Source organism: Macrobrachium rosenbergii, chromosome 17, assembly GCF_040412425.1.
Source record: "Macrobrachium rosenbergii isolate ZJJX-2024 chromosome 17, ASM4041242v1, whole genome shotgun sequence".
NCBI classification, from domain to species: Eukaryota; Metazoa; Arthropoda; class Malacostraca; order Decapoda; family Palaemonidae; genus Macrobrachium; species Macrobrachium rosenbergii.
In genome coordinates, this window is record NC_089757.1 from 39,174,482 (window position 1) to 39,190,246 (window position 15,765).

A 15,765-nucleotide genomic window follows, 5' to 3' on the forward strand; every position below is an offset into this window, starting at 1 on the left:
GTACAAGTTGGTTAATAAAGAAAGGACAATTATCAAATACAGGTAGTGCTCGAATTATGATATTTCGAGTTTACGTTGGGGTTAGCAATTAATACCGATATGAAAATATTTAGGAAATATTTTTAGATTTCACGCAGGCAGCGAGAGAGACCAACTTACAATAGACCAACTTCTTTTCCTCCATCTCTTTATTCCATCTGCTAGTTAAAAAAGTAAAAGAGAATGATAAAAGTATTGTCTGTAACGTTATACTCTTGCGTAAATGCATACAGCCATAAACAACCGAACGGGAAACTGTTGTTTTGCTGCTAATCGTATCGGATAACAACTGTTTTGCTTGTATTTCAACTATCTTACGGTCAAACAATTACTGTCGCTATGTTACAAATGACATTAAGTACTGTACAATAGGACTGATATATTTTTTACACTATACCCTTATTCGCTTTGGAGAAAAGATCGGCAAGGAAATACTGTATACTGCTTCAGTAACTTTAAGCTGCAAGTTGTAGCTGAAGCTGAGAAAACAATGTTCAAGCTGCTAATGACTATAAATTATCGTGCACCGGCAACATGGATGAAACTCGACCGTAAATAAAATTGGGCATGAAAAAATACAAATTACTGCTATTTTCACGCTGATAAAAGATAAATACGTAAAGCTTGTATTATGATGAAATCAAGAGAAAATAGCGAACGGCATCTTGATTTTTTTTACACAAAACAAACATGCCCCAAAACGGCCAGCCGCGATTCCCGTGAACGTCATATATTAACGAAAAAAATAGCTATATTAATTTCACAACGAGACGTATTTAAGTTATATTTTGACTTAAAAACACTTCGTATAACGAAAAATATCCTTGTCCCAAATAAATAATCTATATTCATTTACGCTTACTAGAAGCAAGAAAAGCGCACTGAACTGAGTTAAATGCGGCGAAATAAACACCGCGTTATCGATTCCAAAACAAAACATTGATCGCAGTTTATAATACAAAAGCAATATGAGAATATACGCAATTGGATACAGTACAGTAGTAAAGCATAACTTTTTAAAAGATCCATGAAAAAGATGCACATTCGTTATGTTGATGTTTGTATAATGCTGTTAATATGTGAATAGAGTTCAGTGTAATGTAGGCTAAGCTACCGTATATATAGCCTATACGATATACTGTACCTTAGCGTAGGCCAAAAGACAATAATAAATGTAAAAATGGAACAGCAAAAGCATGCCTGCATTTACAAACACCTCCAGTTTGTCGATGCAGCACACAGCGCCACCAAATTGAAGCGGCCGGCAAGCAAGTTAGCGCAGCGCCCCGGGGAAATTTTAAAATTAGTGCGGAAACATTAGAAATGACTCTATCCGAAATTTGTGCCGGATTACTGATTGTTCCGGACTACTGATTGCCGGATTAGTGATGGTCAACCTGTATATATAAAACTGTATTTTGTTATAAAAATGTCATTTTACTCATGGCATTTGCACCAGTCTCACTTCTTTTATTCCTTATAGGTGATGCATAAGCAAACTTGCTTAGGTGATCTACCATAGCAACCAATCCCACATTCCAACTTACGCAAGGCAATGACAATCTATCACGACCGTGTCAAACAGCTCTCTCATACAAGTAATCCCTTGTTTATCTGGAGGGTCTGCAGCACATTGCCTTTTGGATATCTTTTCTATCTTACCTTCTCCACTTCGTTATTCTGAACATTTCTTTTGTCTCTGCTATCTAAAGATTTGGATTCAGTTTTCCTAAATCTTTCTCTGCCTTTGTTACCTACTGCTGGGCAGGACTTGACATTAAAGTACTGTATTATGTAAACACTCCTGTTTTCTGTAGATCACTGCTTTTCAGGATGTTAAGCTTAGGGTAAATTGGAAAGCGAGGAAAATTTTGGCCGTTGTTTACAAATATATGCAGATTAGCAGTTTTTTATGTGAATTTCTCTCCCAAAATGGAGCTACAGAATTTCATTTTATAATAAGTGCCGTGAGAGGAATTTGGGAAATTAACCCTTAAACGCCGAGCCTCTATTTACAAAAACGTCTCCCGTATGCCGGCGGCGTTCGGTGAGTTAGCACTGAAGCGGAAAAAAAAGTTTTTTTCAAAAAATCACAGCACGCTTAGTTTTTAAGATTAAGAGTTCATTTTTGGCTCCTTTTTTTTGTCATTGCCTGACAGAAATGAAAAAAATATCATTATCTTATATAAATATTGGAATATATGACAGCGGAAAAAAAACTCTTAATATAATTGTATACAAATTGTGCTGTAAGCACAACGGTTAAAGCTAATGAGTTAATTTTTTTTAGTTGTATTGTACACTAAATTACGATGATTTTGGTATATGACAAATTGTAAAACGATCAAAGCATCACAGAGAAAATATTATCACAAAATGATGCATGAATTCGTAACGTGCGGACGTAAAAAATGTTTTTTTTTTTTTTTTTCAAAATTCACCATAAATCGAAATATTGTGCTAGAGACTTCCCGTTTGTTGAAAAATGAAGGTAATTGATTGAATATTACTAGACTGTAAGTGTTTTAGCTTACAATTGCAGTTTCGACCATTTCCTCGATCTTAAAGTTGACCGAAAGTCGAATTTTTCTATTTATCGTGATTTATATGAAAATATTTCAAAACTGATAAAAGCTACAACCATGAGTTATTTTCTGTTGAATTGTACATGAAATTGTGCACATTTTCATATATAAAAGTTTATGTAACGACTAATGTAAAACGATGCAAACATTACGACAACATGACGAAAAGAATTTCTGAGATGTTCGCCGAGTTACAAGTCTTGCAGGCGTAAGGAAAAAGTTTTTTCAGAAATTCACCATAAATCGAAATATTGTGCTAGAGACTTCCAATTTGTTGCAAAATGAAGGTACATGATAGAATATTACTAGAATGTAAGCGTTTTAGCTTATAATTGCGATTTTTTACCATTTCAGTCGAGTTAAAGTTGACCGAAGCTTGAAATTTTGGCAGTTATTGTGATTTATATGAAAATATTTCAAAACTGATAAAAGCTACAACCATGAGTTATTTTTGTTGTATTCTACATGAAATTGCGCACATTTCCATATATAAAACTTTATGTAACGACTAATATAAAACAGTGCAAACATTACGACAACGTGATAAAAGAATTTCTGGCGCGGACGTAAGGGAAAAATTTTTTCAAAAATTCACCATAAATCGAAATATTGTGCTAGAGACTTCCAATTGGTTGCAAAATGAAGGTAAATGATTGAATATTACTAGAATGTAAGAGTTTTAGCTTACAATTGCATTTTTTTACCATTTCTGTCGAGTCAAAGTTGACTGAAGGTTGAAATTTTGGCAGTTATCGTGATTTATATGAAAATATTTCAAAACTGATAAAAGCTACAACCATGAGTTATTTTCTGTTGTATTGTACATGAAATTGCGCACATTTTCATATATAAAACTTTATGTAACAGCTAATATAAAATGGTGCAAAAATTACGACAAAATGACAAAAGAATTTCTGAAATTTTCGGCCTAGTTACCGACTTTTGGCGTAAGAAAAAGTTTTTTCAAAAATTCACCATAAATTGAAATATTGTGCTAGAGACTTCCAATTTGTTGCAAAATGAAGGTACATGATTGAATATTACTAGAATGTAAGAGTTTTAGCTTACAATTGCGTTTTTCGACCATTTCGGTCGAGTCAATTTTGACCGAAGGTTGAAATTTTTTGTAGTCGATGTACAGTACGTCCACTTGGCACCCAACAGACAATTTTAGTCGACGTATGATACGTCCAGTAGGCGTTTAAGGGTTAATGCATGTGTACTGTTAGACTATCAGTATTTAGTGAAATTCATTCATTTAATATAGATATAAGCATAGAAAAAGACATAAATTCGTAATTTTTATTCCCATTGTATGAACTTATTGTGGGATGAAGTCTGCTTTGTTGAGATTTTATTTTATTGTTGGTTTTTTGTTTCAGATGATGAGGAGAGTTTTCCTTCAGGAAAGCCCTCAAAGTCAAGCATTTTGAGAAACAAGAAAAAAAATCAACCTAAATTACCAGTGCAAGAAAGTTCACTTGCTCTTCCTGAAAATGAGACTATTTGGACAACAAAAAATGCTGGGACTGAGAGTGTAGAGGGGTGAGCAACATTCATTGTAAACTGACAGTATTTTTATCATAGCATTTCATCAGACATTACTTTTGAAATGTTTACTATTTACTTTTTTTATTATGACTGTTTATTGAATTAAATAACTTTAATTGAATAGTATTGTGTAATGTTTGAGTATTTTGCTGTTCTCACATCATTTATGATGTTACTGATAGTGATGTAGAAGCTTTTTGTACATAATCTTAATACTGAAGAGGATAACAAATGAGATCTGATTATGTATCTGAAAATTAATTATATGCCAGTACACAATTCAGTAGTGCCATGAATAATGGACTGATAGTGTGGGATACTAACAGAAAATATTCACTTAACACTATATTTTTCCAAGGGGTGGGTTTTGCTTGGGCACACAAGTCTGGAAAACCCTTTTCAAGCATTAAAGTAAATAGTGTAGAGGATAAAGTTGTTCAGTACTACTGCACTCTGCAGTTTTTTAAATGCACATAAACATTGCACATAATGTGAATTGGCTGCACAGGCAGTCCCCGGTTAACGGCAGGCTCGGTTAATGGCAATCTGGTTTTATGGGGCTTGTCTAGCGACGAAAATCTGCAATTTTTTGTGCCGAAAATCGCCAATTTCTGCTTATTGGCGCTGATAATTGGGTATTGGCGCCAATACATACCTAACAGAGGCGCTGATAACCGCAAATCGGCACTTCGGTGCAGATAAGCTGAAAAAGTGCCAGAAATCGCTGATTTTCGGTTAGTGGCGATTTTCGGTTAACATCACACCCCCAGAACAGAACCCCCGCCAATAACCGAGGACTGCCTGTAATAATTTTGACTGTTTTTGGCTGTTTTTCTCTTATATGTTATTGTACTTGTTTTCTGTTTTGCATTATAGAAGCGTTATGTTCTTTACAAACAAATTTTTTGTAAACTGAATGTTTGGTTGGGCTTTATGGACGCATGAAAAGTTTATGACCTGATTAGTCTTGCCTACAAGAAGACTGACAAAGTCTGTCAAGTTTAAATGAAGGTTATGAAAATGTTGAGTACCCCTGAAATGTGCAACCTCACCTACTCGACGCATGGCACCTTCAAGCGTTGCTGATTGAAGAACATTTCTCAAATCCTGCTGGGCCTCACGTAGTAGAAAAACAAATCATTCCAGAATCTTATGGTCAGATTGGTGAAGTTCCTTCCTCTGATGAACCCTTTCTACAATATCAGAAATTGTTCCTTGCTCACCGTATTCTTTGTGTATTATTTGTGCTAAGGCAGTCCAGACAGTATTTTTCCACTGTGATGTCAAATGGGATTTGAGAAATGTTCTTCAATCAACACCGTTTGAAGGTGCCATGCGTCAAGTAGGTGAAGTTGCACATTTCAAGGGTACTCAACATTTGCAAACCTGTTAAAGCGTGACAGACTTTGTCAGTCTTCTTGTTGGGATAAAGTAGGTGAGACTAACCAGGTCATTAAAGGACTGCACTCATTGAGAGGCACTAAATTTAGGTTTGAATTTCAGTTTAGGTCCTGATAAAGATTTCTTATTAAAAGCCTAGTCTCTATCAATAAATTTAAAAACCTGACATTTTACAAGGGTCAGTTCTTCTGAAATCAGTAAAAACAACTTTTTTTATTCCTTTGAGACACAAGAAAGCCTTAGAGGAGTTATCTAAGAATGATGATATCCAAATAATGAAAGCAGACGAAGGAGGCTCCATTGTTATCATGGATAAAATTTATTATATTATTAAAGCATTAAGACTACTGAATGAATGTAGTACTTATGTTAGGTTGAATAAAGTGTCTTCTGTCAATTCAGTACAAAATTCTTTTAGCAAAAAATTTAGAAATATGCAACAAGAATTTCAAATGAAGAGTTATGTAAAGTCATATTCAGCAAGATTTCAGGTAAAACGCATAACCTTACTTACTTCTGTGGGACCCCTGAAGCATATAAAAGTGGCTTTCCTTTGTGACCCATTGTAGCTATGTGTGGTGCCCCCAATTCATGTTAGCTGAATGGCTTGCTAAGCAACTTGCCCCTGTAGTAGGTACAATATGCTCGGCACATCTCAGACACAGAGGTTTTCATTTAAAGATTAAAGGTGTTCGATGGCTTTTCAGGAAAAATGTATAGTTTGCATGTCACTTCTTTATTTACCAATATCCCTCTTGATTTTGTGATTGAAAAATTGCATGAAAAGTTTGATAATGACCGAAGTTATACCATTTCTTGACCTCATAAAATTGTGCATACCATCTACCGTCTTTATTTCTAATGGTGATGTGTACGAACAAAGATCTTCAGTAGCAATGGGATCCCCCCCCCTTCTCACCTGTTTTGGCTAACTCTGCATGGAGTTTGTGGAGGAGAATATTCTGAGTTCATGCTCATCCTGTTTTAAACCTGTATTGTTGGTCCATTATGTTGACAATCTTTTCATTCTTTTTAGTCCTGATGACGATGCATTTGATGAACTAGTAAAATTTGTTAATCAAATGCAACAAATCAAGTTCACATATGAGAAAGAATCAGAGTGTAAACTACCAGTTTTAGATGTCCTGGTCATTCACAACCCAAACACAGTGAAGCCTGAATTCTCTGTTTACAGAAACCAACTAATACAAAAGTATATGTCCATTTTATTCTCATCATAGTATCGAGATAAAGAAAAAATCGTTAACATGGCTGTCAGAACTCTTAGAATTTGTGACCCACAGTACTTTGACAGTGAAATCACTTATATATGGAATATACTTATAGTAAATTGTATTACCCTTCACATTTTATTGAAAATAAAACTTTTTTTAGCTGGGAAAAACATTTTATAGCCCTGCTTAGAAGCATACTGAACAAAGTAAATCATACATAACACTTCCTTGTCACGAGAGGTTAAACAGTAGCTCAGTTCATTAATAACATAGCAGTGTTAAAGTTACAGTATTGGTAGTGAGGGTAGCAATAAGAGAGATACTGTATAGGAGTATTTGTTATAAAATGCAGGGTCTACCATTTATTTTATTTTGGGGAGACATGTAAGATGCAAGAGTATAAAAAAGGGGTTAGGGACTTTGCTTAAAACAGCTCCATTCCTAAGTATTGTTGGGAGAATGATCATATCATGGATTCGGAGGGAATTAAAAGTATATTAAGGAGTAATCAGGTAGGTCATAGATAAGTATTTGCAAGACATTAGATGGCAATAAAGCCTTACACACCAAGACAAACATACAAACAAGCTAGTCTGTCATTCCATAAAATTTAGATTTAAAGCAATTTTTTAAGACCCTTGATAATGCATCTCCAAAGTCTTTCCCCACACAGGCTGTCATAATGGCAGTTGTCACAGAAACAACAGCGAAAGTTGTCCAACACATGCTGATCACCACACCAATGAGCAGTTCACAAAGGAAAGGCAAAGGTTGAGAAGATCACAATGTCTGGCACACAGACATGGGGAAACAGCTATTGCAGGACCACCATTTCATAGTTATCTCTGAAAGATTGTTCAGTGTTTTCCCAGCCTGTTACGAAATTTCGTCAGTTGCTATCTTTTTAAGAAATACACATATTTTTTATCCAGTTGGATGGAGAGAGGACTGTCATGCAAATAGCCAAAAGCTCGTAATCATTTTTGTATTTTGAAAAATACAGTTTTGCTCATATACATAATTCTGGATTTTTACTTTTTATTTCCAGTCATAGTATAATGATGCACTTTAACTTAAACGCCGAGCCTCTACTTACAAAAGTGTCTGTTGTATGCTGGCGGCGTTCGGGAGTTAGCGCTGAAGCGGAAAAAAAGTTTTTTTCAAAAAATCACAGCATGCTTAGTTTTTAAGATTAAGAGTTCATTTTTGGCTTTTTTTTTCATTGCCTGAAGTTTAGTATGCAACCATCAGAAATGAAAAAAATATCATTATCATATATAAATATTGAAATATATGACAGTGCGAAAAAAAATTTTGTATATAATTGTATACAAATCGCGCTGTGAGCAAAACGGTTAAAGTTAATGAGTTATTTTTTTTCTTTGTATTGGACACTAAATTGCGATGATTTTGGTATATAAAAAATTGTAAAACTATCAAAGCAACACAGAGAAAATATTATTACAAAACAATGCATGAATTCGTAACACGCGGACGTAAAAAAAAAGTTTTTCAAAAATTCACCATAAATCGAACTATTGTGTTAGAGACTTCCCGTTTGTTGCAAAATGAAGGTAATTGATTGAATATTACTAGACTGTAAGTGTTTTAGCTTACAATTGTAGTTTTCGACCATTTTGGTCGAGTTAAAGTTGACCGAAGGTAGAATTTTTTCTATCGTGATTTATATGAAAATATTTCAAAACTGATAAAAGCTACAACCATGAATTATTTTTTGTTGTATTCTACATGAAATTGTGCACATTTTCATATACAAAACGTTATGTAACGACTAATATAAAACGGTGCAAACGTTACGACAAAGTGACGAAAGAATTTCTGAGATGTTCGGCCGAGTTACCGAGTGGACGCAAGGAAAAAGTTCTTTCAAAAATTCACCATAAATCGAAATATTGTGCTAGAGACTTCCAATTGGTTGAAAAATGAAGGTAAATGATTAAATATTACTAGAATGTAAGAGTTTTAGCTTACAATTGCGTTTTTTCGACCATTTCGGTCGAGTCAAAGTTGACCGAAAGTTGAAATTTTGGTACATCGTGATTTATATGAAAATATTTCAAAACTGATAAAAGCTACAACCATGAGTTATTTTTTGTTGTATTCTACATGAAATTGCGCACATTTTCATATATAGAACTTTATGTAACAACTAATATAAAACGGTGCAAACATTACGACAAAGTGAGAAAGAATTTCCGAGATGTTCGGCACCATTGGGACGTTTCACCATAAATCGAAATATTGTGTAAGAGACTTCCAATTTGTTGCAAATGAAGGTAAATGATTGAATATTACTAGAATGTAAGAGTTTTAGCTTACAATTGCGTTTTTCGACCATTTCGTCGAAATCAAAGTTGACCGGGTTGAAATTTTGGCACTTATTGTGATTTCTATGAAAATATATCCAAACTGATAAAAGCTACAACCATGGGTTGTTTTTTGTTGTATTTTACATGAAATTGCACACATTTTCATATATAAAACTTTATGTAACGGCTAATATAAAATGGTGCAAAAATTACGACAAAATGACGAAAGAATTTCTGAAATTTTCAGCTGAGTTACCGCGCGGACGTAAGGAAAAAGTTTTTTTTCAAAAATTCACCATAAATCGAAATATTGTGCTAGAGACTTCCAATTTGTTGCAAAATGAAGGTAAATGATTGAATATTACTAGAATGTAAGAGTTTTAGCTTACAATTGCATTTTTCAACCATTTCGGTCGAGTCAAAGTTGACCGAAGGTTGAAGTTTTCTGTAGTCGACGTACGGTACGTCCACTCGGCATCCGACAGACAATTTTAGTCGACGTACCATACGTCCAGTCGGCATTTAAGGGTTAACTGATTCTTGCACCTCTCCATTCCACCACCACTATTCTCCTCTCAGCACTTTATATCTGCTGGTTCTTCCCACCAGTTCCTCTGCTTCCCCCACCACTTATTTCTCTCATGTCTGCCCACATAGTTTCAACTCTGATACCCTGCCCAACTTCTATGTTCCCCTTTCTTGCCATCTCTCTCTCACAGTCCTCCTGAATTGCCCCTCCTTTTCTCCTTTAAGTTCCCAAATCTTAATTCTTGATCTCCAAACAGTTTGAACAAAGTGAATTATCTTGCCCAGAGACCAGATTATTCACATGTTTGAGCACCCCTTCAGAAAGCGTGGACCATGGCAACCCCACTGAAGCTTTGGGTTCCTTCTTGGGACCTCAAAAAGATTTGAGGCACAAAGGACGATCCACAGAAGAGGCCATGGTCCCCTCCGTGAGATCGTTGTGCTGATGAATCAGCGCAGTGATCTCCAAAAAAGTCCTCTGTATCTCGGGGGTGTCTGAGTCCTTGGGAAGAGAACCCTCAAGTCCTTCCAGGGCGCAGTCCTCACGATCAACTCTCCTTGCAGAAGGGAGAACCTCGGCAGACCCCTTAGATCCTTCCACAACCATCAATACTTGTCCCCAGTCAATCTCCATAATACTTTAATATTACTTGTCTTCACTCAAATATCATTTACTAAGGATTGCCAGTTATTTGTATTTGCCCGTTGCATAAGAGAAATCCTTCTAAAATTCCACATAAGAAAGAATAGAGGAAAAGTGAGAAAATGCACAAAAGTGTTTTTGTTCCTACAGGTATACAAACCTTCACTTTCATAAGTGGAGTATAGTGCTTCGGCTGTTACAGACTGAAAAACAAAAGCATGCAAAGTAGGCCTAGGTATCCTTTGACCTGTGTAGGCTTACTTTGGCCATTGTGTTCTCAGCCAGGCTTGCTGACAGACATTACTGTGTATCAGGATACTCAGTGTGCAGAGTTCTCTGTGAGGACATTCCCACCTCATGGGTCCATACAAATTTTGTTTTTGCAAGGTCTTTACCCTTTCTGTGCTGGGTTTACCAAAAAGCCTGGTGTCTTATTCATAGTGCTTCTTGTGTGGGGCTTAGCATGTGGTGTCATCATCATCTTTGCTCACCGTGTGTAGACCATGTGTGTGTCCCATTTGTTTGTGAGGTAGCTACTGCAGAAATGAAGCCTAATTTTTGTTGTTGCACCGGGAAGGATAAATCTTGCAACAAGTTCATGTCTGCTGTAGTGGTTAATCCACATTTTGTGTATTTCCTGTCGGGGAAAGAATATGCCTGAGACTTACTATGTGCGGAGTGCAAAGGATGGTTAATTCCCCCAGTGGAGCTTGCATGAGAAATGATGTAGGAATCAGAAGGGAAGTGTTTTGCCAAGTGAGGCTACCCTCAACCCTTCCCCACTTCTTCCCTCCATTCTTACTTCCCCTCCCCCTCCTTTTGTAGCATCAGGAATGATGGGGAAACCTCCACCAACATTCTCCAGCAAGGCCATATTAGTGGACATAATGAAGGAAGTGCTCTCCATCTTGCAGGAATGCCCAGAAATTCACCCTGGCATATCATGTGACCTCTCCCAGCTTCCCCAAACTCCACATGCAAGAGGGGAGAGTTGAGCATTCCACCCCCCTCCCCCTACATTGATGAGTAGGGGCCAGGAGAGAGAAGGGATGAGACCGAAGAAGTGTTCCAGACCCCTGCCAATCCCCCCTCCCTTGTAGGAAGAGTTATATGAAGTGGTTACTCTCCTCATCGCCGTCTTCCTCCTTCCCCTCTTCCTCCTCTTCAGCATCCCACTCCTCCTTGGCAGGCAACGGTGTCAGGGTGAAATGGTGTTGTTGAAGACCGTTTACCTCCAGCAGGCAGAAGTCAAATACCATATGCAGTAAACCCCCCGTATTCGTTGGGGGATGCGTACCACACCTCCCCGCAAATAGCTAAAATCCGCGAATATTTAAAACCCCTCTAAAAACACTTAGAACTGCCTATTTTGATAGTTTAAACAAGAAAAACCCTCTAAAAATGCTTATACCTTAGTATTTTAATAGTTTATCAAAAAAAGTTGCATTTAGTCTTGAAAATTATATGAAAATACAGTAATTAGTGAATATTTCTCAGTGAAAAATACCGCGAATGGGCGAATAATGGTTAGATATTTTCCACAGAGAAATCCGCGAATACGTGAGTCCGTGAATCGTGAGAACAACGTGAATTCAGGGGGTTTACTGTATGCCAACTTATAGGGTGACCTTTTAACCTTAAAAAATCTCCCCCAAAATGGGGAATCATCTTTTGCACCGAGTACAGGCAGTCCACGGTTATCGGCAGCCTCGGTTACCGGCGATCCGGTTTCACGGCGCTTGTCTAGCAATGATGATAACCAGATTTTCGTCATTGAAAACCAATTATCGGCGCTGATCACCGGTTATCGGCGCTGCTAACCAGGTATCAGTGCTATTATTGCCGATTTTCAGTTGTCGTCATGCTGTCGGGAACGGAACCCCACTAATAACTGGGGACTGCCTGTACAAAAAGCAAACCTTAAATTCTGCCAAGATTTTTAATGATAGGTTAACCCCTGAAGTGTTGATAGTTGTGTCAATAATTAACTACCATCACAATTATCGACATTAAACAAAACAATTGTAATAACAATAAAAACTGTAGGTAATTCAAGTGAATCACTAGTGACACCATTAATAAAAGGCAATAATATTAACCCTTAAATGCCGACTGGACGTATTGTAAGTCGACTAAAATTGTCTGTCAGGTGACGAGCGGACGTACCGTACTTCGACTACAAAAAATTTCAACCTTTGGTCAACTTTGACTCGACCGAAATGGTCGAAAAATGCAATTGTAAGCTAAAACTCTTACATTCTAGTAATATTCAATCATTTACCTTCATTTTGCAACAAAATGGAAGTCTCTTGCACAATATTTCGATTTATGGTGAATTTTAAAAAAAAAAACTTTTTCCTTACGTCCACGCAGTAACTCTGCCGAAAATTTTAGAAATTCTTTTGTCATTTTGTCGTAGTTTTTGCACCATTTTATATTAGCCGTTACATAATGTTTTATATATGAAAATATGTGCAATTTCATGTAAAATACAACAAAAAACAACCCATAGTTGTAGCTTTTATCGGTTTAGAAATATTTTCATATAAATCATGATGTGCCAAAATTTCAACCTTCGATCAACTTTGACTCGACCGAAATGGTCGAAAAATGCAATTGTAAGCTAAAACTCCTACATTCCAGTAATATTCAATCATTTACCTTCATTTTGCAACAAATTGGGAGTCTCTAGCACAATATTTCGATTTATGGTGAATTTTTGAAAAAACTTTTTCCTTCCGCGCGCGGTAACTCGGCCGAACATCTTAGAAATTCTTTCGTCACTTTGTCGTAATGTTTGCACCGTTTTATATTAGTCGTTACATAAAGTTTTATATATGAAAATGTGTGCAATTTCATGTAGAATACAACAAAAAATAATTCATGGTTGTAGCTTTTATCAGTTTTGAAATATTTTCATATAAATCACGATAAGTGCCAAAATTTCAACCCTCGGTCAACTTTGACTCGACCAAAATGGTAGAAAAACGCAATTGTACGCAAAAACTCTTACATTCTAGTAATATTCAATCATTTACCCTTTGATGTCAGCAGGCAACGCACCGGCATCCTGTGTAGAAGCAGTGGAAGGGGGAGCTGAGCCATGCCAGGACCCTTTGGATTAGGTCAGTCAAGAAGAGGTGACACAGGTGTAGGTTCCCAGCCCTGAAGAGGAAAAAGGTCTTCAAGAAATCATCACTCTGATATGGCAGATCCTGGGACTGGCTGGGTCCATCTCCACCTCCCCAGTGGTGACCCCCTCCTACTCTTATATGGAGAAGATAGCAGAGGCCATGCTGGAAGTCAGACAATTGTCAGACTTGCCTGGTCTTCCCTGGTAGAGGGCATGCTGGTGGAGGTATAATTGCCCAGATAGCTGGCGCAAAAGCCTCCCTGTTGACAGCCTGGTCGGTGAAGCTGTTGCCACCTCCCTTGCTTAGGCAGGAAATACTACCAACCAGAGGGATTCCAGGCTGTTCCAAGGACTGCATTTGTTGCTCTGCAGGTTGGGCAACAACACACTCATGGAGAGATTGAAACAGCAGGGCCTATGCCTTAACAACACAGAGGTGAACAATCATGAATTGATTTTGGCAAAGATGTTACAGGGGATATCATGACTGGGCCGTTGTCAGGGGCCCCTGCTACAGGAGATGAAGAAGGCACTGCTGGCAGACAGGTGGCCAGTGATAAGGACTTCCTGACCCCATTGGGCAAGGCCCTCCCCTACTTGATTAGGCAGATAACCCATGCATGCACTGATACAATTCTCAAGAGGAGGGAGCATTCCTGTCAGTTGTGTACACAGCTGTCGCAAAAGAGCTAGCTGAACCCGAGAAACAGCCCCGTCACCAATTCCCCCTACTGCTTGCTGCCAGCAATAGTCCAGAGGGCCATAGAAATTAAGAGAGAAGACTCAAGAGACAATTGGTTTTCTTAGGAGTTGTCATCAAAGCCAGGAAGACTGCCAGGGGCCTTGGGAGCCAGAGGTCTTGGGCACATTCTAGGCAGGGTGCTTCCAGCTCTATAAGAGCCTCTCCGGATACTGTCTGCAGGTCTGGCTGCCCCTTCACACAAAGGCAGGGAGAGTGGAGGCCAGATGTTTCAGTCAACACAACCCCCTTGACCATGAAGAAGGAACAGGACCTCATAGAGAGCAGAACCAGGTGAGATGACAACATCCCCACAGGCAGGGCTACAGGCTTCCTGTTTTGCAGGGCCAAATCAATGAAGGGCAACACCTTCCAAACAAAGGTGAGAGCCATGTTCCAGAAGGGAGCGATAGAGATATTGGAGGAACAGTTGCTGGGGTTCTACAGTCATCTCTTCCTTGTTGAGAAATCCTCCAGGGGGTGGCAGCCATTCATAGACCTATCAACCCTGAACAGCTTCCTGCAGCAGGCCTAGATGGACAATCTGAAAGTGATAGTAAAGGCCTTTTATGATTGAGCCCACCCAGCCAGCAAGATAGTGGCAGGTGCTGATAGGGCACCTGGTATCCTTGGAGAAACTGGCACCCAGAGGGAGATCCCACATTAGGTCCCTGTAGTGGCAACTGAAGGAGTCATGGCAGTGCCCAAAGAAGCCCCCAAACCAACAGATCCCAGTAACTGAGGAGGTTAGAAGGGACCTCGTGTGGTGGCTGAACCCCCACAATCACCAGCAAGGAGTGCCACTCAGCAGATTACCCCTGGAGATGCTAGTATTCTCCGACACTTCCTAGAGCGGGTGGGGGCACACCTGAACAGCGTGAGTTTCAGGGACCTTGCTTCACTCTACTGCTCCCAAGTTCCATACTCAAGAGCAGTGATGCAGGATGCCTTCCAGCCTCCGTGGCACAACATAGGGGTCTATGCCTTTCCACCCTGCAGTCAGTTGAGAAAGGTCCTGAATTGGCACATCATGTTCCAGGGCTATCATATGATGTTGGTAGCACACTTCCAGCTTCCACTTCACTGCTTCCCAGTTCCAGACCCAAGAGCAGTGATGCAAGATGCCTTCCAGCATCCAAAGGACAGCATAGATGTCTGTGTATTTCTACCCTTCAGTCAGATGAGAAAGGTCCTGAATTGGCTCCTCATGTTCCAGGGCCTTCGTATGTGGTGGTAGCACCCCTGTTACCCCAAGTGGAGTCATATGTAGACTTTCTGAAACTGGTGGTCGACATCCCAAGAGAAAACTTCCTCAGACTCACATGCTTTTGGCTTAGGAGCACAACAGCAGGTACCATCGGGCAGTAAGCTCCCTCTGCCTAAATGGGTGGAGGTTATCCAGCAGCTACACTGAAAGAATGGCTTTTTTAGTTGCACTGCATTGGCAGTCTCGGATACCCTCTGCCTGTCCTCCACTGGAGTCTTCCAAGGGAAGTGGACCATCTTCTGATTGGTGCAGTCAGAGAGGTCATTCTCCACTCAAGACCTCTGTAAGGGATGTGGTAGACTTCCTAGTTTTCC

The 15,765-nt window shown here is 38.6% G+C and overlaps 1 protein-coding gene across 4 annotated transcripts in view; it reads left to right on the top strand.

Annotated features, from left to right (window-relative positions):
* Positions 1 to 15,765, top strand: part of LOC136847888 (uncharacterized) — a 172,535-nt gene that overhangs the window by 115,285 nt on the left and 41,485 nt on the right. For all 4 annotated transcript variants that reach the window (XR_010855879.1, XM_067119906.1, XM_067119907.1 and 1 more), the window contains exon 6: positions 4,007 to 4,169. Coding sequence is in view for 3 of the 4 variants with exons in the window: in XM_067119906.1 (XP_066976007.1) it covers positions 4,007 to 4,169 (163 nt within the window). In the remaining variant the exon portion in view is untranslated. The remainder of the gene's footprint in view (positions 1 to 4,006; positions 4,170 to 15,765) is intronic.